This window comes from Ricinus communis, chromosome 7 (genome assembly GCF_019578655.1).
Source record: "Ricinus communis isolate WT05 ecotype wild-type chromosome 7, ASM1957865v1, whole genome shotgun sequence".
NCBI classification, from domain to species: Eukaryota; Viridiplantae; Streptophyta; class Magnoliopsida; order Malpighiales; family Euphorbiaceae; genus Ricinus; species Ricinus communis.
In genome coordinates, this window is record NC_063262.1 from 482110 (window position 1) to 505607 (window position 23498).

The window sequence follows — 23498 nt, forward strand, 5'->3', positions numbered from 1 at the left end:
ATATATTTTAATAGAGAATATAAAAACTTGCTCTTTAAACCAATCGCTCGCTGAAATCAATAGGTCGCTAAAATGACTACTGAAATCAACAATAAATTGGAGCTTTAAAAAAAGGTTAACTTTTCATTTTTCTTTTCTGTTTTAAATACTTCAAAATTAAGATAATTTTTTAGACGAAAACATATAAATTTATTTTGTTTAGCTTATGGCCCCACTGTCTTGCCAGTGTTAAATCTTCCATTAAAGGAGGGGCTTAAATTTAATCTTTTTACTGACTTTGTGCTTGATTGAATCTAAAAATAGTTTGAGGGCAAATGTGTGCACCTTTTCTCTTTGCCTTTTGAAAGAATATCATGTTTTATTAGATAATCATTCTTTATAAACTATTAAATATAGTTAGTAAAGCTCTGCCTCAAACATAAACAAACAAACTATAAGAAAGAGCGGAATGGGTTTACCCAAATAAACGGGTTGTGGATGAACCCAATTTGGCACCCAAAGTTGACCCAGAAACTGGGCGATACCAATCTGAGACTACTTTTCTTTCTTTTGGCTGAATAAGAATGAAAAGCCTCAGATAACCAATTAGCACCACAGTACCAAGAGGACCAGCAACAAGAAGAAGAAGGATAAAACAAAAGGTAGTTTTTCAAATTCTTACATCTCTACATTTACGCATATATTCAAATCTTTCGAATTTTGTTTGGGAACTGGAGTTTGATGCATCAATAATCAGATCCACTTCTCTCTCTCTCAGATTATAAACAAACAAGAGCCATTACTGATATAACATCCAAACACCTCTTCTCAACTCAACAAAAATAATCCATTCAGATTTTCTTGCTATTTTATTCGTGCAGTGTTTGATTTGTCAAGTTCCATGAACTCTGTAATTCAGCGGATCAACCATTCCTAATACAACATTAATTTGATTCTGTATAAATATCTAATCTTTCCTCAAAATTAACTCAGGGATTTGAAATACTCTCTCCTCATGCTTGAAGACTTGTGATATAAATATATATATTGGCAATGGGATCGGTTTTCCTTTCACAGTTTGTGAATACTACTATTGATTGGGTGAAGGTAGCTTTGGATGCTCCCTCTGCCCGAGCTGTTGTTTTTGGAGTTCATATTGGAGGTGCCTTTTCCAACTTTATTATCTTACATATCATTTCATTTCCTCTTTCTACCTTTTTAATCTTACTCTGCTAAACATTCTTTCCTTTTTCTTTTTTTGAATTTCAAGGACATCTTTTCGTCGAGGGTCTTCTTCTAGTGGTCATTCTTTTTCTTCTTTCCCAGAAGAGTTACAAGCCCCCTAAACGCCCTTTAACTAACAAGGTTCGTACGACATCTGCATCCTTTTTCTTATTTCACTTTATTATTATTCTATATTGTTATTATTTTATTTTTATTATTATTTTCCATATACTTTTTATTCTTCTCTATGTAGCCAAAGATAGAAATCTAAGTGGAATTATTCTCTCTCTCTCTCTCTCTCTCTCTCTCTTGCTTGGAAGCTACTTGCAAATTCTTCAGATGAAGTTAATGCAATCACTTAACTATCAAGTTGTATTAGTTTCTATCAATTTTCTTTGCAAGCGTTTTGCTTCCCAAAGCTACTTTTGAATATGATGATTGATGATTCTTAAAATTTTCATCAAGATAGTTTGTTTGTTGTTGCCTTCCACATCTGGTATCTTTATCATGCTGCACGGACATTAAACCACTGAAAACGTGTCTAATGTCTGTAGGAAATTGATGAGCTATGTGAAGACTGGGTTCCAGAACCCCTCATCCCTCCTATTACACAAGAGATGCAATATGAACCAGCAGTTTTGGAAAGGTGAACATTTGGTTTATCCTGCCTGACCGTTCTCAAAATTTTCAACTTGCTTACAAGTGCATTCTTATCTGGCTTCTTTTCTGAGGAAAACTATCTTGGCGGCTACTAAATTATTCCTTTTCTATGTCTGTCAAAAAGACCTTAGTGGCAAACACAAATATTGTAGCATTGATTTTATAAGTTGGATGATTCTTAGTAACAGCTGGATGATTTTCTTTTTTCCTATAGAAGGCTTCTTATTTCAAATTTTTGTGCAGTGCTGCAGGGCCACATGCAATAATTAATAGCAAAGAAGTTGTGAACTTTGCTTCAGCTAACTATCTTGGACTAATAGGGCATGACAAATTACTTGTGAGTAATTTTCTTCCAAGATAACTTTCTCCCTCCTTATGGTAATGGTTTCCTTAAATGGAGCTTTCATACACAGTTTTATCTCAGGAGTCATGCACCTCTGCATTGGAAAAATATGGTGTTGGTTCATGTGGTCCGCGTGGATTCTATGGGACAATCGGTAAGACTCAATCTGGATCTATTCCTACTGGAAGAACATTGGTTATTTAAAATGAAATTGTTCTGCATGCAAAATATACAACCCTTAACACGTTTCTTTCCTCAGATGTCCACCTTGATTGTGAGGCAAGAATAGCAAAGTTTTTGGGAACTCCTGATTCAATTCTATATTCATATGGACTTTCTACCATGTTCAGTGCAATTCCATGTTTTTGCAAGAAAGGAGATATTATAGTAGTGTGAGTACATCTAGTCTCAACTATTTGATGATAATTAATTGGGTTTGCTGTAGAAAAAGTTGACAAGAATTATCAACCTTTTCATTTACTCAACAGTGTGAGTGTTTGGGTAATTTGGCAAATGTTTCATATTGGTGGTTTTTGGCTATTCTTTTTAAGAGATTATCCTATTGAAAATATTAGGGATATTTGTTTTAATTTCAAAATTAGATATTTTATAAAACATCCAAGACAAGTGGAGGACCTTATTACTATTAGGCATGGTATTTATCAAACTTTGGTTAAATATTATAACCAGTGGTACTTGCCTTCTAAAGAAGTTTCTCTGATTCTATCATGTTTATTCAACCTCATTTTACCACTATCAATCTTTTGGATTTGCTCGTTTTTGGTAGTTCAAATTTCGCAGATGTGTTTTTAGATGTAATAATCATTCGTTCTTTATGTGAGTTATATGAACACCTTATAGAATTTTGGCTCTATCTTTTGGAATTTAGCTTCTGGCATGGATCAAATAGTGTATAAATTTATAAGTTAGTATCATTTTATAAATTCTTTTGGCTTTTTCGTTCTCGCAGTGATGAGGGAGTCCATTGGGGAATACAAAATGGCCTTTATCTTTCTAGAAGCACCATTGTGTATTTTAAGCATAATGACATGGAATCTCTACAAAATACTTTGGAGAAAATAACTGCAGAGAAAAAGCGTGCTAAGCAGTTGCGGCGTTACATTGTAGTTGAAGCAGTGTACCAGGTACTTTTCTCATTTTATGCACAAAACTCCTTTTTCCAAATTTGTCTCTTCTTTCATGATTCAATTACTTCAGCAATGGTCTTGAGTCTCACAATTAGCATTTTCTGATTTGCATTTATTAGTTTTTTTTAATCTGAAAGAAAATTGAAATTAATCTCTATGATGGATGCTTGCACCTTATTGCAGTTTACACCTTTAGTAATTATAATCTTTACTTCCGATTTGAGTGTATTTGGCCACTGAATTTTTGTTGAATCCTCAAGAATATCTTCTGGTTTTGTATCTGAGAAAGTAAAGAGTCTTTCATTATTGAAAGAGCAGGATAATGGAGAGAGAGAGAGAGAGAGAGAGAGAGAGGGGAAGAGAGAGTCTTTTATTAATGAAAAAGCGGGAGAGAGAGAGGCATTCAAGGGGGGAGAAAGAGAGGGAGAGGGAGGCATACAAGGGATGCTTAGCATAAATAGGGGTGCATTGTAATTATCAATTGGTAGATAAGTATAATTTTAGTATCCAAATATAGAGATGCACACACCTCATTTAATCAAATTTAACCATTTCATATTTCACATAACACTGGAAGTATGGTTTTTTTATTTGAAGGCATTTTTTTTACTGCCTTTTCATATTATTATCATAGTTGTCATCACTGTTGTTAGAATCGTATGATTCACAATTCGAATTGTAAGAGTCAAGTCGATTCTCACACAAAACAGTTAACTCTAATGTTGAATTGAAATTTTTTGTGACTCGGTAGCAAATTGTACGGCTCGACACCTACTTGCAACAATTGCTCGAATTGCACGATTCAATTGATTTTTATTCTTAGTAAAATTAATGAGATAAAAACCATAAAAACTCATTATCCCTCCAATGGGAAAAAAGGAAAAAGAAAGAGCAAAGAAAGAAGAAGAATGAGATACGAAAGGTCTGCGTGCAGAAAAATAGAAGAAGAGGAAATAAGGGATGGCGACTGAGTTAGAAAGTGATAAATACCTAGCATTTGAAAGAAGATGGAATAGTAGTTTTGGACTTCTCTTGGGCCTGAACTATACAATCTAAATAAAATTTCAGGCTACAATACTAAAAGTTTTATGTGCTTTGGGCTCTCTAATCGTGAAAATCAAATTGCATTCTCTTGTTTTAATTCTTTTATATTTTTGTTTGGCATTGTTATGTACTATAAGAAACAAAACTTAATAAAACTTACCAAATTAAACATGTATTTGAAATAGTTATATTCTAAATCAGAATATTAATAATTTATATTATTATATATTATTCTTCTAAATTATGTAGTAATTTGATTTTTGTAGGTTATAGTCGTTTTTTATTAAAATAATTTTATGTTATATGTTACTTTTAAAATATTAGGAACTTCCAATGAATCTTATGATACGATTCGATTCTCGATTCGTAAAATGAGGAATTCGATTCTCGATTTGAATCTCGATCAGATAACTATGGTTGTCATCCTTTCTAGATGGCTTGTGAAATAAACACTTAGCCCCATCTCTTGTTACTGTTGAGTTTGTCCATTTAGCCTTTCTTTTTAGTTATTCTTTATATGTAGAGGAAGACACCATGTGTGCATCTGTGTGGAGAGAGAGGTGCGGGTATCTAACTGAACCATGATTTAGAATAGCAATTCAACTAAGTCCACCCCTCTGTTCTGCGGGCCCTAACGAAACTGTTCTGTGTACCATAATAAATTATGCTGTAGTAACACTGGGTTTAATGAATTTTTTATGAATGTTTCTTTGGTTATGAATATTTGCCTATTACATCTTAAGTTTTTGTGAAAACAATGCTAAAGTCAAATGAACTCAGAAAGTAATTGGGGCTTGGATATAAGAATGAAGTGAAAGATAATGTTTGATTATTGAATCTTTTAGGTGTATCTAAGACATGGCATGGATCACATTAAAAGATATTTTTATCGATGATGTGTTTTCTAAATAAGTATGTTTTGGACCCATTTCTAATTAATAGTTTATGTCTTGCTAATATTTTGCAATAAAATCACTGCCACAGTTGGTCAATAAAGTGCTAACGGTGTTACTCAAAGGGTTCTCAAGTGTCGAGAATTTTCTTTAAGAAATAGAAAACTATGAAACCCCTTTTATCACAAAGGCAATGGTAAAAGATATATAGATGACACTTTTGCTTAATTACAAAAAGGTTAAGAAAACCCTTTTGGAGAACATCTAGAAAGATTAACAGCAACATCAATTTGAATAAGAAACAAAGAGTACGCCGTCTTTTTTATTTTTATCAGTTTATTAGAATCTCATCTTATTGTTCTTGGTGGCTTCAATTTCAGGTATTTATTCTCTTCTACATACTTCAATTATCAGTAATTTAATATCTGAGAGTTATTTAGTGATAAATATTGTTATTATTATTTTTGTAAGGAAAAAAAACAAATGAAAAGTAAACTTGCTTGACTGAGATTTTTTCTTTTGATCTTGAATCTTTAGAATTCTGGCCAAATAGCACCACTGAATGAGATCATCAAGTTGAAGGAGAAATATCGCTTCCGTGTTTTGTTGGACGAGAGCAACTCATTTGGTGTGCTTGGGAGGTTTGGAAGAGGTCTAACTGAATATTATGGGGTTCCGGTATGCCTTAGAAACACTGGAAATTCTTGTTTTTAGTATAATCTCTGTAACTTATGGTCGCGGGGATTTGCAGGTTGAGAAGATAGATATTATAACTGCAGCTATGGGGCATGCACTAGCCACTGAAGGAGGATTCTGCACTGGAAGTGCCAGAGTCATTGATCACCAAGTACGAGAACATACATATCTAACAATTGAACCATTTCACTGGAAGTTGTATAGTATTACTATTTACACTCTTTATCACTATTATATTTGTCAGAGGAAGTGGGATTTATACTGGTTATTACTTCTCCTACTCTTAAATGCTAATGCAGAGTCTTTGATCTCTCGCAGCGATTGAGCAGCTCTGGGTATGTGTTTTCTGCTTCTTTACCTCCATATCTGGCAAGTGCTGCAATTACTGCTATTGACGTCCTAGAGGATAATCCTGCTCTAATAACCAAGCTGAAAGAAAACATTGCTGTATTGTGGAAAGGTTAGTTTAAATTGATTACCATTTGTTTATCACATTTGTAGTTTCCTTTTTTATTTTTCCCATTCTCTGGAATTTTACGAGGTTTCTGCACAACTAATTTGGTATAATTACTTTTCTTACTATGAACAAAAGAGGCTGTCTGTACCTTATCGTGTGCTTTAATATATGTTCCTTGAGAATATTTGAGCTTATGGATTAGTGTAACACATCAACTATGGGATAATTGACACCCAGGCCAGATTTTTATAGCACCCTAATTTATCTCACAATCCAAGAGAATGCAAGTATTTCACACCCTATTAGCCATGATGTAAGTTTGAGTTGAGGTAGAGACAGAGACATTAACAGAAACTAATGTGTGCAACAGTACTCACATGCACGCATACAGATGCACATGCATGTGCTCGGACACAAACATGAATGTAAACTAAGATATGAGGCATGGGAAAAAGGTTTACACTTTTAGGGGAAAAGGACTAAACTCTCAGAGTGTATGCACTTAAAGTGTAGGAATAGTGAAGGTTCAGTAACAACCAACCCTGTTAAACAAAAGAAAAATGAACAAGCTGTCTCCTGTACCTTTTGAATTGAATCTGGTACATTTCGAATCAGCACATGAGGAACTGTGTAAAAGGCATTGCCCTTTTACTATTAAAAAATGGTGCCTCCGAAGTTGGGTTGTAGAATTGCAGATATAACCACCATAAAGTGATCTAATCTAATTGGTAATAATTTGAGCTTCTAACATTAGGAAAAATCTGATGATATTGCAGATAGATTTATGTATGACAGATTATTATTTGCAAAGCATGCATAATAATAATATTTTTTTTTGAATATCCAGCATGCATAATATATCTGAACTGGCAACTGCAGGGTTGTGCAACATACAGGGCCTTTCTATAGCAAGCAATCCAGAATCACCTATTGTTTTTCTCAGGCTGGAGAATACCACAGGTTCTGTAAAAGGTGACCTAAAACTCCTTGAAGATATTGCAGATCGTGTAAGTGATTAATTCTTTTTTCAGTTAGTCTTCAGTATGAACCTGTCTTGGCTGCTCAACATTGTAATTGGTTGCTTTCTTGATATTATGGTTTGCAGGCGTTGAAGGAAGACTCTGTATTTGTGGTAGTTTCGAAAAGATCAACACTGGATAAATGCCGTTTGCCTGTGGCAATTAAATTGTATGTTTCGGCTGCCCATAGTGAAGCTGATTTGATTAAGGCATGTGAATCCTTGAAGAGAGTTTCAGCATTGGTGCTGAGGAATTGAAATTGACTGTTGCATGTCAAGGTCATTCTCTGAATGTGTCCTCACTTTACTTATCAGATCTTTGGAGTGACGTTCTCCATTGTTGTCAAAGGACTGGGGATGTTATTAGTTTATGGAAATCTTGTACTTTCTAAATCATTTTCTTGTATTTTAGAATGGAGAGTCTGAAGTTTTCATAGAATTGATAACCATACTATTGGTTGATGAGTACAGCAAGTCATATCTATGAATGATTGTAATTATCAAGGTTTTCAATGCGAGATAATAATGCAATTGAATGCTGCCTTATAGAAGAAGTCGACAGGATTGAGTTCAAAGTTGAGATGCCAATTGAGCATGAGTAACAAGGGCAAATTTTTTGAATAAATTCTGCATGAAATATAAATGAGCTAGGTGTAGCAGATATTTACTGATCGTTCAACTTCAATGTCCTCTTCTGTTTCTGGATCTGAACTAAATTCAAGATTTTTAAACAACAAAATTGTTTCTTCTTTCATGCGAGTATTAATCATTATTACTTCTTGTTAAATCTCATTCATTTCAATTACATAATTCTACAACATGAAAGCCGCAGCCCGCCCAAGCTAATGGCCATTTATTGTTCTATATAAATATATATATAGTTTTATTCTTCAAACCCAGTAAGTCTTGTTCTCTAAATGAATAATCTTAAAAGAAGCAGAAGTAAAACATCCAGAATATGATGATGCCTTACAGGTGTAGCTGCGCAGTGACCTGTCTATATATATTACTATTAGAGTTGCTGAGATAAAATATGAAGAACAAAATCCTTAACCTGCGAAAATAACTGGGAAGACTCTGGCAATTCAGGGAAAATGTAAAAGGCGTGAATCATGTCGGGGTAGTCGATGAGAGTAGCCTCTTTTCCGGATCTCTTTAGCCAGTCGTAGTACCTTCTCTGCCAATCCTGCAAAGGGTCCAACCCACCCACAAACACCAGCGTCGCCGGATAATCCAGTCCTGAAATATCCTCCGCATTAGGCCCGCTCACGTTCACAGCGTAATGATCTCGACTCGATCCTTCCGGCAGAAACACCTTCCAACACCAATCGGTTCTTGGAACAGAAACCAACAAGGAACCGGTCAGTCTGTTCTCCGATGAGGTTCTCTCCTCCCCTCCAAAAAAGGGCTGTATGGATACCAATCCAACAATCTTTGCCACACTGAAAGAGGTCCCGTGGCGGCAGGCTCTAACAGCCACGTGATGAGCTATATTAGCGCCGGCGCTGTCTCCAGCAAGGAAGCATGTGGACAAACGGGCATTGGGAGGCAGTAATGTAGTGTGATTATCATCGAGGAATTTGAGGACGTCAAAACCGTCGTCATATTGAGAAGGGAAGCGATGTTCCGGGGTGAGGCGATAGTCCACGGATACAACGATAGCAGGGAGCCTACGCGCGAATCTGCGGCAAACGATGTCGTATGATGTGTTGGCAGGGCTAAGAAACGAAAAGCCTCCTCCGTGGAAGAATATCATCACTGGGAGATTATCTTCCTTAGTAGAGTCGGTTGGAGTATACATGCGGTACCATAAATTGCGGTCGCTATCTACCATGGTGTCGGAGGATATGACTGAACGTATTGGTTTGGTTGGGGAGGGAGGCGCTTTGAAATCAAAGAAGCTGAAGAGCCGACGGTTTATGGTGCCGTCTGAGCGACGGGCGGCGTCTGATATGACTGAGATGAGGGAGACGACGAGACGAGTCCTCCATGGAAGTGCCGCTCTGGGTGGTGGCAGTGCCTCCTTTTCAGTTTTACTGGCCATTTATTTAGACAGTCAGATGCCGGAGGAGGAGCAGAGGAGCAGCAGCTTCAGTTACTTACAAAAAGAAAGCTTGTCGATTTTTATTTTTATTTGTCAAATTTGGTGAAAATGGGCCAGTCTCTGTTATCCATTTGGGGGGTGACCCAGCCACAGACAGCCATGTTACAGTTGAGAAGTGAGAAAATTGAGGTGGGGAAGGGTATGGTGCAATTAAGAAGGTTAGATATAATAGGTGGGAGAGTGAAAGTTTTCAAATTTATTAGGCAACAGTTCAACAACTACGATTCAATTGTATTACTCTTTTGACAACTCAGTAGCTTTATGAGTGCTGTTACTATTTGAATTATTAAATTAAATTTATAAATACTGTTTAATATTTAATATTAATTTATAATATAACAGTAAATTAATTATTTTTAAATATTTTTAATTTTTTATAAAATTTTATAGTTCAGTAATATAAAAATTATTATTTTTATATATTAATATATAAATTACCATTTTAAAAATTATAAATTATTTTATTTATTAATAATTCTAATTATAGAAAATAATATTTTTAAATACTTTAGTTACTACTAGTTAATAATATATTAAAATATAATTAATATACTATTTTTAAAAATAATCATTATCTAATTAAACTAATTATTATTTAATTAAAAAATTAATTATTATCTAATTAGAAAAATAATTTATTATTAATATATTATTTTTTAGAATAGAATGAGTGTTTAATTAATAATGTTATTTATTAATCAATAAATTAATAAAAAAAACTACAAATCATACATAAACTTGAATACCATGTGTCAAAATAAATACACGTGTCAACACAAAAATTCTATGTATCAAAAATTAAGTATACATATCTAAAAAATTTAAAATTTAGAAATTAATATATATATATATATATATTATTAATAGATTATATATCTTTTATTATAATTTAATTATATATTTATATTTCATAGTTAAACTTATTATACTTTATGTACTAATTATATTAGTCAATTTCGTTTAAATTATTATAATTTTTAATATAAACTACATATTTAATATGATCTGGAATCATATCACATATGAGATATTGTCCGTTTTGGCTTCCACTGGCCTCATAGTTTTGTCTCTTTAGCAGATTCGAAAAAGGTGCCTTATATGATTAGTTTCGACTTTTTACAAATATATTATCAACCATTATCCATATTATTTCAATGTGCAATTCGATTTATTCATGTACCCGTATATTAGGAATTCTACGTTACAAGCAATGGTTAATTGCTACAATTAAACATAAACAAAAAATGTTGTAGTGTTAATATATATATATTAGATCCGGAACCGCACAATCACGAAGCCCAAGAATAATATCCCAATATAAGTATAGTGCATTGGGCTCATTTCTTATTAGGATTGGCAAATGGCAATCACGTTGGGCCTTTTGCAGTTCATGTTCGACTGTTCTGTTTTCTGTTTTTACCAAAAAGTCCACCCCCACACCGCGAGTATTCTCCCACTCCCAGAAACAAATTCAATCCCATTAGCGCTCCTGTTTTGCTCAAATGTAAGTTTCAATCACTGCTTCTGCTTCTGCTTCTCCATTTCTGCTATTACCATTACTGTTACTATTACTGTTACTATTACTGTCTCCGTCTCCCCTTCTTATTTAATTTTATTCTATTACAATTGAAAAGGACAAAAAAGAGTATGGCTTTGAGCTTTGATGAATCCAAATTGGTGCACACGTTGCTATCATCGGAGCAACTTCCAATTGATGAAATCATGATTCAATTCAGCTCCAAATTTGCCCGCCCTCGCTACTTTCCTCTCTGTAATTCTCTCTTATTACTTTTAGAGGCAAGCTTCCTGTTCTCCCTCTATCTCTCTCCCTCGCCTTTTCAAATTCAGCATATACTCTTCTTTTTCTTTTATTCTATATTTTGCTGGCCGGTGAACTGTTTCTTCTCCTCTGTTTTAACAATGCGTTATTTTTGAATTGATAAAGGGCTTCAGGGCTTTGTTCTTGGATATCATTGCATGACAGATTTAGGGTTTAGAGCTGCACTTAAGGTTGTGCTTAGTTAAGATTTTATGCAGAATTCATTTCATTTGCAAATGATTTTTGGTGTATGCTGTATAATTATTGTAGAATTCATTTCAAATGAGAATGAATTTTGTGTTTGGTTTAAGTGTAAAATTCAGATCAATATTAGTTTTTCAAAAATACCCTTTGCATATATTATGTTGTATTTGAGTGTTTGTATTAGAAAAAGAAAAAAAAAAAAGTTGATATGAGAGAGAGAGAGAGAGAGAGAGAGAAGACAAAGAAATATAAAGAGGAAGAGACGGTAGCAATTGAACCGGGGAAGGAAAGAAATAAAATGTATGCATTAACGATATTTTGTCATAATGTAAACACAACCTTGCAGGTTTCATATTCCTTATAAATTCTATCAAATTTGATAGAGTTTGATTTGGTTATAACCAGTTTTTATGAGATTAAATTCCAAATGAATTTCCATTTATATACCAAACAAACTAAATCTGGATTTGTAAATGAATTTCACAAGAACTTATGGAATTCATTCATACCAAACACATTGTATAGAAAAACTCTTAGTGAAAGCTCTTTGAAAGATATTATAGGATATAGAGCTTAGAAAAGCTTTCATGGTTCTGTTCTATAATGCTCTGGTAGTGTTGTTGACTCTTTTGCCTTGCATGTGAAAAAAGGAAATAAGGAGGGAAAATATTAATTTCTTGTTTACTCTCTCCTTCCAACATGATTTGTCATCATACTCTCTCACTTTGCCAAGATAAATATATGAGGACATAAAAATACTTTGATTCATTTGAACATGTTTTCTTCCATTTTCTCTCCTTTTCCTCTCCAAATTGGAGAGAATTGTAGAGAAATATATTTTATTTCCTCCATCTTCCCGAACATGAGAAAGTTGATTTATTTTTACTTTCCCAAACATAATATTAGGCTGTAGTTGATTGAATTAGCATCAAGCGAATTTTAAGACTTCAGTTTCTTTTTTTTTTGGTTCCCCGTTTTCTCTTATTTTGATGCATTGTCATCATGCTAAACATGTTTAATATTGTATTGGGATATCAGATGACTATTACTTGGTAAAGCCAAATGCCCTTTGTAGAGGCCCTTGGACATTTTTCATATGTTATTATTCTGCTTCTGTTAACTCTACTATATTTTTCTGAAATTCATGCTCTCTTTGATTCTGTATATATAAAATATTGATAAGCTGTATGTTTTAATATGGCTGCAGGATAAAAAGATGCTCAAGTCTACCGAACGTCTCATTGCATTGTCTATTCTTCACCATACTTATTCCTCCCAACCATCATCTTCAAACCCATTTATTTCATATGTTGTAAATGTAAGCAGTGTGATATTTGTGGAACAAGGCATAGGAAGCCTATCATTCTTGTTGGTTGTGTTCTTCTCGGCTTTTCCTTTTTTTTTTTCTCTTTTTCTGTGCATCATTCTGAAAACCACTTTATAATTAATGTTTCTTTAATCATGTCTTTTCGATAAACATGTCCAATAACCATGTATGTGTTCTGTTGCTGTTTATTTTTGCTATGTCAGGCAGCATGTGATGATGATGCTGAGAAGTGGGAGAGGGCTTTTGTTCTCCAGTTGTTAGGATCTGGAGGCTCCGGTGGGGGCAAAGAGGTTTCAACTTTCTTTCTTCAACCTTTTTTGTATTAGTGATCTTGTAGCATTATTCAGTTTTAAACTTGTGCCATCCAGTTAGAAAGGCTGGTTGTCAAACTTTTTTGTTGTTGGTCTTTTGTTTCTATTTTTTTAGTGATGTTTTGGCATGTTGATAAGTATTTACTTAATGATTTTTTAAGTGCTCATTACTCTTATTACAATTTAGCAAGCAGTTGATTTGTTTCAAGTTCTCGAATCAACTTGTGACTTGGCTTTGTGATCAGATATTTGTAGTTCAAAAACCTGAAAGTGGGGGATTTGCTGAATTTTATAGGTGCTCAGTTATTTAGCTAGTTAGCATGGTGTGTCTGCGATGGTTCATTTTAACTTTGGCGGGCCTACAATATTTGCAACTTTTAGAACTTTTAGAGGTCGAAATTCCGCAATTTTAGTTCAATTATATGAAACTTGCTTATAGCAAGTTATTAGTCTTTGAGTTAAGTGACATTGTCAATCTACCTTTCTTTAAGTTTTCTTTTTGTTTCTTTACACTGTTTTACTTATTTAATTTTAGGTGCTTTTCCTCTTGATATTTGTTACTGACAATGAGGGCTTTTTTTTTATAATACTTTTGTTGTCCTTTTTCAGTTTCTTAAAATTTCTGCTGCAAATTATATCAAGAACTTCGATCCTTCAGCTCATGTAAGTGGTACACGCATATACTTTGCCTGTGGTTTTGATGAATGAATTGGTCTGATCTAGATACAAATTCTGCTGTTATCTCATTGGAAATATGACCAGATAGTAGATTCTGAATCAGCCCCTTGCTTTATTTCCTTATATCTGTTAATTTAACTCTTGTTTTGAAAAACTTATGGGCTCACTGTCAGGTTTTCCCACAACGTGACCAGTTGCAGCAACAATATTGTGATAAAGTCCATTCAGAACCATATAATTGCTTATTTAAGAATGCTGCAGTTAAGAATATAGTGGCAGACCCTGATGTACCCCATAGTTGTAATGCAAATTCACAAGAGTAAGTCCCTTAACAATGAAGAAATTACTTCTCGAGAGAGACATTGAGTTTCTGCACCATTATTACTTCTTACCTTCCTGGTCAAAGTCAATTTACGATTCATTTAATATTACTCCAAACATAAGATAGTCACTTCATAGGTTTGATATGCAAACTGGAGCCAAACCTAAACTTGGATCTGGAGATAGAGATGAGACTCTCACTGGATTGTTGGTGCACTTGTCAATGGAGGGAATAGGTCCTCAATGGATTAGGCCTCACCCACCGATGTTGCCAATACAGAATGGCGAGGTAAGTACTATGTATTATGAGTTGACTAGTTGAATCTACCCTGTTTACTTACACTTTCTGAAGCTTCTTCCAGCTTGTGTGGCTCAATCCCGACAACAATCATGAACTCTTGTGGGATCATGGTATGTGTGCGGATACTAGCAGGGGTGCAGCCGTTAGGGACTTGATCACTAAAGCCTTGAAGGGACCATTGGCTCCTGCTCAACAAGAGGTTTTACACCTTTTTCTTTTACAGTTTTTTCGTGTTATAGCTTGATATCATAAATAAAGTAGCCTTTGAAATGTATTGTTTGCCCCTCTTCTGCTGCTTTTTTTCCCCTTCCTCTATTGTGTGGGAGCAATACAATCTATGAAGCACAGACTCGGATACAAATGCGGACACGGACATGGGCATGGGTACGGGGTACAACATTTTTAAAAAAAGTGAGATACGGATACCGGGGGACACGACGAATTTAATATATAAATATATATATAAGATGATAATTATTGTAATGCAAGCTTATATAAATAATATTCATAAATTTAAACTACAAGTCTAAAACATTTTCTAACTCTTCATTTTCTCCCGCCGGGGTTGTGTGGCTAGGGATTTATGTTCTTATGTTTTTATGTTTTATGTTTTTATAATTTGAGCCATTACATTTGAAGTTATTTTAAAACATACCCCATGCTTTTGAAATTTGCTCTATAATTTTGCAAAGTTTAATATCTCCCATGTCCCCGACATGTCCCGGGCTTGTCCCCAGCGTGTACGCACCTGAAATAAAAAAAATAAGGACACGTTTTTTGGCTTGTCCCCTTGTGTCGATGTCCCCAGAGTGTCCAACATGCATACGGCAACCCCCTAGGAGTTTCGATGCTTCATAGAATACAATCAACCTCGCACACTCACTCCATTTGGAGGTCTGGAAGGAGATCAGTGATGAAGTCTGTTTCTATTTTTGTTGATGCGTCATACTTTAGAAGATTTTGCATGTTAATTTGATGTTTTGCATGAGGAATTGACATGTTGACCATTTATATAAAGTGGCTGGTACATAGTTTTTTCGTTATTTTCTAAGTGTTTTGACTATGCATGTATCTTTAATGAACTTCTTTCCTGCCAGTTTTCTCAATTTGCAGATGATATTGATCTAAGGATAGCGCGCTTCTTTTTGGTCCTATTTATATTAGAGATAATAAATTTAATAAATTCTATGAGTATTAGCGCCTTGTGTAAATGGCTTAAAGACCCTTGAGTATGGCATTTGATTATGCCATTTGTTACTTTAATTATGTTGAAAAAATGACTCAAACATTATCCCTTTCCTTGGCCAGCAATTCCTGGTGGAATTGACAAATGATCCAAAGCTAGTATATCACTGTGGACTGACACCGAGGAAGTTACCGGTATGCAATTTAATAATCCCACTGTTTCTTGGAGTTAATAAGTTGTGCTGCTCTAAAATTAGAAGGCATTTTTTTTTGTATCAGGAATTGGTGGAGAATAATCCCTTAATTGCAGTTGAAGTTCTTACTAAGTTGATAAACTCTCCTGAAATTGCCGAGTATGTTTTTGGTGCATGGATATAACTCTCTCTCTTTCCCTCTCTTCTTATGTATGTATATATAAAAAGCAATACTATGTTCATTTTGTTTTCCAATGTGCATTCAGCTACTTTACAGTACTCGTCAATATGGACATGAGTCTTCATTCCATGGAGGTGGTTAACAGGCTAACAACAGCAGTTGAACTTCCGAAGGAATTTGTACGCATGTACATAACAAATTGTATATCATCCTGTGAAAACATCAAGGTACGCTACTGCTGACATCGTAGTTGCTTTAGGCACATCAATTCCTGATGATCACTTGAGCATTGGAACAATCAATAAAATTGAAACCTACTTCCTGTACCAGCTATGGTGGTCCTCATCTTATGTATTTAGGACGAGAGTCAATATTAGATCTTGGAAGAGGAGATATTTGCAGGCCAAATAGAACGTAACTAAAAAATTAGGGAAAATCGAGATTGTAGCAGAACATAGGGGAGGACTGCTGAGAATTTTCCTTCTGCTATGAGGCTAGGTGGCAATGGGTTCTTTCTACTCCCCTTGGCTTCAAACTAATGTTGATCTGTGATCAAATTGGGCGGTTGGGTATTTAACCTAAATGTTTACCAGTTTAGCGACTTGTTGGTATTTCAATTAATCCCCCAAATGAAAACTCTTCATTTGCAATAGGAGCTGCTTTCAGAAATCTTTTTTGACATCATCCTGCACTAACTTTTCCTTCTAACTAAATTTTAGGCATCAAATTAGTTCTAGTTGATCTAAACTTTTTCTTTTATTTAGTTGGTAATTGTAATCCAACTTCTCTCTAGTAACAATAAATCTGGTCTGTTTCACTTTGTTTTTTTAACTTAAGTTTTTTTTGTAACTGTCTCACAAATACTTGATCAATGGATCAATAGACATGCTATATCGCATACTTTGATGCTAGCAGTGGCCTTCTTTTTTTCTTATCTGTTTTCCTATTTTTTACTATTTTGTTTTATGGAAGTAAGGCTGAGTTGAGTATGTACAACTAGAGTCCATCAAACATATTTAGCATATCAACACGCCATTGGATGATCAATCTTTCATAGAACTGGAAATATGTAATTTTATTTGTTGAGCACCACCAATTTGTGATGTATCTCCTTAATTCCTCTCTCATTTTACAGGATAAATACATGCAGAACAGGCTTGTCAGACTTGTTTGTGTTTTCCTGCAGAGCCTGATCCGCAATAGAATTATTGATGGTCAGTATACACCTTTCTAGTGTCATTTAATTGACATTAGTCCATATAGAACAATAGTTAATGCTGTGAGGAAATTAAAAACAAACTATACCTTTTCATTTTTTACAATAAAATGAGAGAAGCTTTTCGTCTAATTACCTAAAGATCTGGAAATAATGAGGTTTTTGGATGAATTTCGTTTGGTTTCTTCTACGGGTGTGTTAAAATGTTAAAAAACAAGTTTTTCTGCTTTTATTGGGAATGAAATGCCGTTTCTTTTTCTTAGATTGTTGGCTATGAAAGGTATTTGCATTTTAGTGATACATTGTTGCATGAGCATTTCAGTTTCTGACTGACATGCATGTATGATGGTAAACAAATTCTGTTTGATTTGATGTGTGTGCATGTATGAATGCATGTTAGTTCTGGGTGGAGTTAAGGTTTTGCTGACAATCTATCTATATTATGAGGGAGCTACTTGATACTGATGGTGACATTTATATTTGTAAGCGTTAGAAAACTGTGCAAATGTATGTGAAGTTGGTTTGGTGTCTTAATGCATGTAGCATTTATATCAACCATTCAATCATTCTGGCGCGGGGCCACTTTCTAAATGTTATTTTGACAGCTTATTTTTGCTGTTGGTTTTTTATAAAATAAAATTATTTTTGAGTATGTGCAGTGAAGGATCTGTTCATTGAAGTGCAAGCGTTTTGCATAGAGTTTTCAAGAATTAGGGAAGCAGCTGGTTTGTTTAGGCTTCTTAAAACCTTGGAGTGAATGGTCCACTTATTCTTCTTTGAGCATCTTAAGAAGTTTCTTTTTTGTTTCCTCCATTTGCAGTTGAGTATTATTTTACTTTGTAGAGAAAAACATTATGCAAACGCATTATACCCTTTTTCTTTTCTTGACTTTGCAGCTGAGCCTGTATTTTTTTCTTTTTTCTTTTTTGCTTTGTATGGTACACACGTCACAATGATATTCTTCTGTTCTCTTCATGGTCGGGTTTTTTTTTTTTTTTTCATTGCTTTTCTTTTTCTACATCTGTTATAAAATTAACTTGCTCTCTAGGCTACACGCCATTACACAATGAAAAAACTGCAGCAGATTTTAAGTTAATATGTATACCAACCAAATCCTAGGCAGATCTCTGCCTTCTTCAAAAGTAACCCACCACATTATTGTTATTATCATTAATTAAGTCCTAATCCAGTGGGGTGAGGAGTCATTTTATTTACTTACAATGAAAATGTGGCAATCTGCCCGCCTCCAATTATTGTACAATCTTAGTATCTTTTGAGTTGAATCCAAGTGGGTCCACCTCTCGTAGTATGTGGTACTTCCATGGTGATCCACGCCATCTAAGACAGCTCATTAATCATCAATCATCCCTATTTCTTAACCCTGCAAGTAACCATCCTCTTTAATTTAATTACATCCATTTAAGCGACCACACTTTGAAGGAATCCAGTAACACCGATCTATTTACCATTTTATAATGTCTGTGCTGGTAGATTTTTGACATGTGTAATTCTTCTATGTCCATTACGAATCATATATATAATCTGAACCCGTCAGCAATTAAGCTAGCCTCCACTCCAAACCACAAGCATGAAACCATCAACAATTCTTAGAAGCCTCTCTTTGCGCATTCCGGCCAGACTATCAGCTTCTCCTGCGGTGGTCCCTCTGCCACCCAGAAGCCCATTCGACCAACAAGTCACTGCAGAGTTAGATACCCTGCTAGCAAGAGAATCGCCAAATCTCTCTGATCATGATCTCACAACTAGTTTTAGTTGGCTATTTCACGCACTCGGCGCATCAATCACCACCCAAAAGATAGCCCTGGAGTCGCTCGCCAGTGTCATATACCGAGATTCAGATCGAAAAGCCATGGACCAATATCTTAATGACAATGCCAAAATGCTGGATGCATGCAATGAATTATCAGACAAGTTAGAGATTGTTCAAGAGTACGTGAAGTCATTACGGGTAGTATCGCACATGCTGGAGGGCAATTCTGAGCCTATTTCATCTATTATAGTACGTGCAAAACAAGTGTTGGATGCATGCAAAAGAAAGTGTGATCAAACAATAAACAAGTGTAGTACTAGTAGTAGCTCAGGCTGGTTGAGGAAATTAGTATTCCGAAACGATGCAAGCAGCTTATCATTAGGATCAGGAGACACGGGGGAGATCTTGAACGGGTCCAAGGCTGCGGCATTAATGGCATGTGGAATTCTTGAAATGGCGCTATCATTCAAATCATCATCAACACTCAAACACACAATACTTCAATCTCAGCCCGTGTGGAATTCGTGTTCCACGTCCATGCTGTCGTCGGAGCTGCAAGAAGCGGTGAATGTACTGGCTAGGAACCTGAGAGATGAGGTGAAGTGCATAAAGCAAATGAAGAAGGTTAGAGCTGCCGCTGATGAATTGAAGAGAAGCTGCGAGAAATTAGAAGATGGGGTTAAGCCTTTACAGGAAAGAGTAAAAGAGTTGTATCAACATTTGATTGCAGTTAGAATGGTTGTATTAGGAGTTTTATCTCAGGCCTAAACACATTAGGTGTTTTCATGTACACAGATTTGATGTGAGATGAGCCCAGATTGTCTCTCCTCAATCTCATTTCATTGTGTGTTATAAAGAAAGAAAAAACATCTTCCAATTTTCTTTTTACAATGAAATTAATTAATGCTTCTTCTAAAATTGAGCTAATAAAACTCAAAATAAAAAATAATACATTTATTCTTTTTTTGGAAAAAATAAAAATAATATTTGATGCACATATGTTAAAATTTTATACATTAAATTTAATTTTAAATGATAAATAATGTTTCAATTATCCATTACTAAAATTAAATATACAGGACGAAAATGTTGGCATATAAAAAATAAAAGAGTGAAGTATCCAATATAACTAAGATGAAGGGGTTTTTTCAAAATTGGCCCTCTCTCTTGTTCCGGTGTTAATCAATGACTGACCGAGTGAAAGGGGGTGGGTTTTTCTTCGGCTCTAACGGCAACCCAAAACCCTAACCCTCCCTAATAAAAAAGCTGTGAAGTTGCTGCTTTAACAATCCTCCATAAGGTCAGTTTTCCTCCACTGAAATATAATGTTTCTGTGCGTCTCTTTTATTCTTACTTTCCCCCTTTATAACACGCGGTTTGATTTGATCACTATCAAATGAAAATGTAGAAAGAGTGGTGATCATCGTATGGTAGTATCAGTATCATTTTGATTCTGCACTGTTGTTTGATTTCAAGTGCGCAGATATGTTTCTGTCTGATTATATGGATTAGGGACAATTTCCTTGTTCCCCAGTAACAAGAACAAGATATTGACTCTATGATTAAGACTGTATATAGCTTGGGTTAAATTTCATTACGCAGAAACGGCTTCAATGGAAATGGTACTCTTATTTATATATTTTGCGGGCATTTTGAAGATTTTCCATTATGATCTTATGCACTTCAATTTTGACTTTTTATAGAGAATCAGAATGATTATGTACATTTTTGCTATTTTGGTAGGAAGGAGATTGGAGATAAAAAGTTTAATTTGAAAATCAAAAAGCCCTCATCATGTCTGTCGATCCTACTGCACCAATGGCTTATGTGGACGAGGATGCATCTTCTGGCTCTGGTGATGATAGAAATATGTTGGATGGACACAACAAGCGTCAGTCTTCGACACCCTCTGCTTCTGGTCGTCGCAAAAGGAGTCGCAAGGCTACTGGTGATGCTATTGTGGACGCTATGCTTGAAATTGCTGCTGCTTCCAAAATGAGGGCTGCTGCAATATTGAAGAATGAAGACCGCTTTTCTATAAGCAAATGCATTAAAGTCTTGGATGAGATGCAAGGTGTTGATCAACGGACTTATTTTTTTTCCTTGGATTTATTTGAGAATCCCAATGCCAGGGAGACATTTATATCTCTCAAGAATGAGAAACGATTACCATGGTTGCAGGGAAAGTGCAGTTCTTCCTGTAGATGAAATCATTAAGAGTTATGAGAGCTTATGACTCCTGTACATCTGTAGTTCCATACTATGGATATGGTCTGTATGGTCAATAGTACTGTTGAGAACTTACTTTTGTATCTAGTTTTACTTTATGATCAGTGGCTTTTTCATCAGTTAATGACCAATTGATGGAGACCACCTTTACTTTCCATATTTTGGTTTATTTGCCCCCAGCACCTTGGTACATAAAGAAGGATGTTAGCTTCTTTTTGTGATATTGTGTGATCTGTTTATGTTTCAAATTTATATGCTTGCATTGTGTTATATTTCTGCATTTTAATACAGTTTCTGCAGATACTTCAGCTAGCATGGACGACTTTGACTTAGAATTGGACGAGATGGAATTAGTTGCAGCAGCTGCAGGTTACTACTACTATACCAGTATAAACAGGCAGCCTCGTTGTAGTTCATCGCCTAGTGGAAGTGGTTTTATGAATGAAGTGCTAGATGGTCATGATGATTTGTGCCGGGAAATGTTTCGGATGGACAAATGTGTTTTCTATAAGTTATGTAACACTCTTCGACAGAGGGGCATGCTGCGTGATACTGCTGGTGTTATGATAGAAGAACAACTGGCAATTTTCTTAAATGTTATTGGTCATAATGAACGTAACAGAGTCATCCAAGAACGATTTCAACATTCAGGTGAAACCATTAGCCGGCATTTCAATAACGTGTTGAAGGCAATTAAGTCACTTTCACGTGAATTCCTGCAACCAGCACCTCTCATGACCCCTCCGGAAATTCTCTGTAGTAATAGGTTTTACCCATATTTCAAGGTTTATGTCTTCAAGCCTGTTCTCTCTCTCTCTCTCTCTCTCTCTCTCTCCTAAGATGTATTATTGTTATGTTGCTTACATAATTCTTTTTTCTGCAGGATTGCATTGGGGTCATAGATGGTATGCATATCCCTGCACATGTACCAGCCAAAGATCAATCTCGATTTCGAAATAGGGGAGGTGTTCTATCACAAAATGTTTTGGCAGCCTGCACATTTGATATGCAGTTTATATTTATTTATCCAGGTTGGGAAGGCTCTGCTGCAGATTCACGTGTACTAAGAGCAGTCCTTGATGATCCAGATCAGAATTTCCCTCAAATACCTGAAGGTTCCCCTATCTCATCTTGTTCATCCTGAGTATACTAGTACTCACATATCTTCACATGCATGAATATATGCACAGTTCAGTCCTTACATACGGACCTATTTCTGTGTGATACCATTTCTATGCCATAGAAGGCAGCTTCCACGTGGAGAATGATGGCTCTATCTGTACATATGCACTGAAATATGCAACTTCTATATCATCTATAGTTATTAGATGGAACTATTCCTAATTCTATATATTTTTTTGGCAGGAAAATATTATCTAGTTGACACAGGTTACTCAAATATGGAAGGATTCATTGCTCCATATCTAGGTGTTCGCTATCACCTACATGAATTTAGAGGCGCGAACCAGTTACCTAGAAATGCAAGAGAACTATTCAATCACCGTCATTCATATCTTAGAGATGTAATCCAGAGATCTTTCAGTGTGCTGAAAACTCGTTTTCCCATCCTCAAACTTGCCCCTCAATATGGATTTCATATCCAAAGGGATATAGTAATTGCTGCATGTGTTTTACATAACTACATCAGGCGTGAGGAAAGAAATGATTGGTTGTTTGCTAGTATTGATGCAGTGGAAGAATTGTCTGATTTTGATGATCAACCTGAAATGCAGTTGGCTTCTACTATTCAGGAGCAGATTGCTTTCTCATTACGAGAATCGATTGCAGCAGCAATGTGGAATGACTTCATAAACAAATGGGATCAGTGGTGATCGGTGGCAAAATGTCAAAGAGTTCGTAGAGTTGTTGTAAATCATATCATGGTGATCAGTTTGAAGCATAATAGCTTTTAGGAGAGAATCGATTAAATGTGACCGTATACACAATTTCTTTTTTTTTTTTTTTAAGTAACAACTGATATTTGTATACCAACGTTAAAGTTGGTCTTCTGCTTTCGTTTTCTTATTTTGGTTACTGCAACCTTGGAAGGTTACCCACATCCACATCTGGCGTCAGAAGATTATGTTGCTTTAACAATGTTTATGCATCAGTTTTTGGCCATTGGGCAACATTTCCAAGCCAGTTAGATGCCAGTTCTTTCAGTTTACTTAGATGGGTGGGATTGCTGGAGCTCA

The 23498-nt window shown here is 35.2% G+C and overlaps 5 protein-coding genes across 11 annotated transcripts; 4 read left to right on the plus strand and 1 right to left on the minus strand.

The window, feature by feature from the left end:
* Nucleotides 1-393: 393 nt before the first annotated feature.
* On the plus strand, nucleotides 394-8016 carry LOC8285010 (long chain base biosynthesis protein 1). Of its 3 annotated transcripts, none has more exons than XM_002517980.4 (13): nucleotides 394-641; nucleotides 973-1141; nucleotides 1250-1344; nucleotides 1758-1849; nucleotides 2107-2200; nucleotides 2288-2360; nucleotides 2466-2598; nucleotides 3177-3351; nucleotides 5829-5969; nucleotides 6043-6138; nucleotides 6306-6447; nucleotides 7324-7451; nucleotides 7550-8016. In XM_002517980.4, exons 2-13 carry the CDS (start codon nucleotides 1033-1035, stop codon nucleotides 7718-7720), a joined length of 1449 nt encoding a protein of 482 aa, XP_002518026.1. In that variant the 5' UTR covers nucleotides 394-641; nucleotides 973-1032; the 3' UTR covers nucleotides 7721-8016. The 3 variants fall into 3 exon arrangements, with proteins under 3 accessions (XP_002518026.1, XP_048232227.1, XP_048232226.1); XM_048376269.1 differs by having other exon boundaries at nucleotides 395-641; nucleotides 1087-1141; XM_048376270.1 differs by lacking the exons at nucleotides 973-1141; nucleotides 1250-1344.
* A 208-nt stretch (nucleotides 8017-8224) lies between these two features.
* On the minus strand, nucleotides 8225-9723 carry LOC8285009 (probable carboxylesterase 18). Its single transcript, XM_002517979.4, has one exon. The coding sequence runs from the start codon at nucleotides 9504-9506 to the stop codon at nucleotides 8475-8477; it is 1032 nt and encodes a 343-aa protein (XP_002518025.1). The 5' UTR covers nucleotides 9507-9723; the 3' UTR covers nucleotides 8225-8474.
* Nucleotides 9724-10915: 1192 nt separating this feature from the next.
* Nucleotides 10916-18278, plus strand: LOC8285008 (CCR4-NOT transcription complex subunit 11). The gene is made up of 13 exons (XM_015718493.1): nucleotides 10916-11070; nucleotides 11201-11363; nucleotides 12797-12907; nucleotides 13120-13206; nucleotides 13837-13890; nucleotides 14079-14224; nucleotides 14365-14515; nucleotides 14589-14726; nucleotides 15836-15907; nucleotides 15992-16065; nucleotides 16173-16314; nucleotides 17223-17301; nucleotides 17963-18278. Coding segments are annotated over exons 1-13 (1317 nt in total). The 5' UTR covers nucleotides 10916-11068; the 3' UTR covers nucleotides 18061-18278.
* Nucleotides 18279-18415: 137 nt separating this feature from the next.
* LOC8285007 lies at nucleotides 18416-19962 on the plus strand. The gene has a single exon (XM_002517977.4). It carries the CDS (start codon nucleotides 18892-18894, stop codon nucleotides 19840-19842), a length of 951 nt encoding a protein of 316 aa, XP_002518023.1. The 5' UTR covers nucleotides 18416-18891; the 3' UTR covers nucleotides 19843-19962.
* Nucleotides 19963-20177: 215 nt separating this feature from the next.
* LOC8285006 lies at nucleotides 20178-23434 on the plus strand. Of its 5 annotated transcripts, none has more exons than XM_015718466.3 (6): nucleotides 20178-20374; nucleotides 20551-20696; nucleotides 20818-21148; nucleotides 21595-22088; nucleotides 22187-22418; nucleotides 22669-23434. In XM_015718466.3, exons 3-6 carry the CDS (start codon nucleotides 20869-20871, stop codon nucleotides 23133-23135), a joined length of 1473 nt encoding a protein of 490 aa, XP_015573952.1. In that variant the 5' UTR covers nucleotides 20178-20374; nucleotides 20551-20696; nucleotides 20818-20868; the 3' UTR covers nucleotides 23136-23434. The 5 variants fall into 5 exon arrangements, with proteins under 5 accessions (XP_015573952.1, XP_015573953.1, XP_015573951.1 ...); XM_015718467.3 differs by having other exon boundaries at nucleotides 20558-20696; XM_015718465.3 differs by lacking the exon at nucleotides 20551-20696 and having other exon boundaries at nucleotides 20180-20374.
* Nucleotides 23435-23498: the final 64 nt, after the last annotated feature.

Coding starts and splice junctions, on each gene's coding strand:
- LOC8285010 (XM_002517980.4), top strand. CDS start 1,033: ATGGGATCGGTTTTCCTTTCACAGTTTGTGAATACTACTATTGATTGG. Junction 6,139..6,305: donor CCAGAGTCATTGATCACCAA/GTACGAGAACAT, acceptor GATCTCTCGCAG/CGATTGAGCAGCTCTGGGTA. Junction 6,448..7,323: donor CATTGCTGTATTGTGGAAAG/GTTAGTTTAAAT, acceptor TGGCAACTGCAG/GGTTGTGCAACATACAGGGC.
- LOC8285009 (XM_002517979.4), bottom strand. CDS start 9,506: ATGGCCAGTAAAACTGAAAAGGAGGCACTGCCACCACCCAGAGCGGCA.
- LOC8285008 (XM_015718493.1), top strand. Junction 14,225..14,364: donor TGTAATGCAAATTCACAAGA/GTAAGTCCCTTA, acceptor GTCACTTCATAG/GTTTGATATGCAAACTGGAG. Junction 15,908..15,991: donor TGACACCGAGGAAGTTACCG/GTATGCAATTTA, acceptor TTTTTGTATCAG/GAATTGGTGGAGAATAATCC.
- LOC8285007 (XM_002517977.4), top strand. CDS start 18,892: ATGAAACCATCAACAATTCTTAGAAGCCTCTCTTTGCGCATTCCGGCC.
- LOC8285006 (XM_015718466.3), top strand. CDS start 20,869: ATGTCTGTCGATCCTACTGCACCAATGGCTTATGTGGACGAGGATGCA. Junction 22,089..22,186: donor GGTTTTACCCATATTTCAAG/GTTTATGTCTTC, acceptor TTTTTTCTGCAG/GATTGCATTGGGGTCATAGA. Junction 22,419..22,668: donor TTTCCCTCAAATACCTGAAG/GTTCCCCTATCT, acceptor TTTTTTTGGCAG/GAAAATATTATCTAGTTGAC.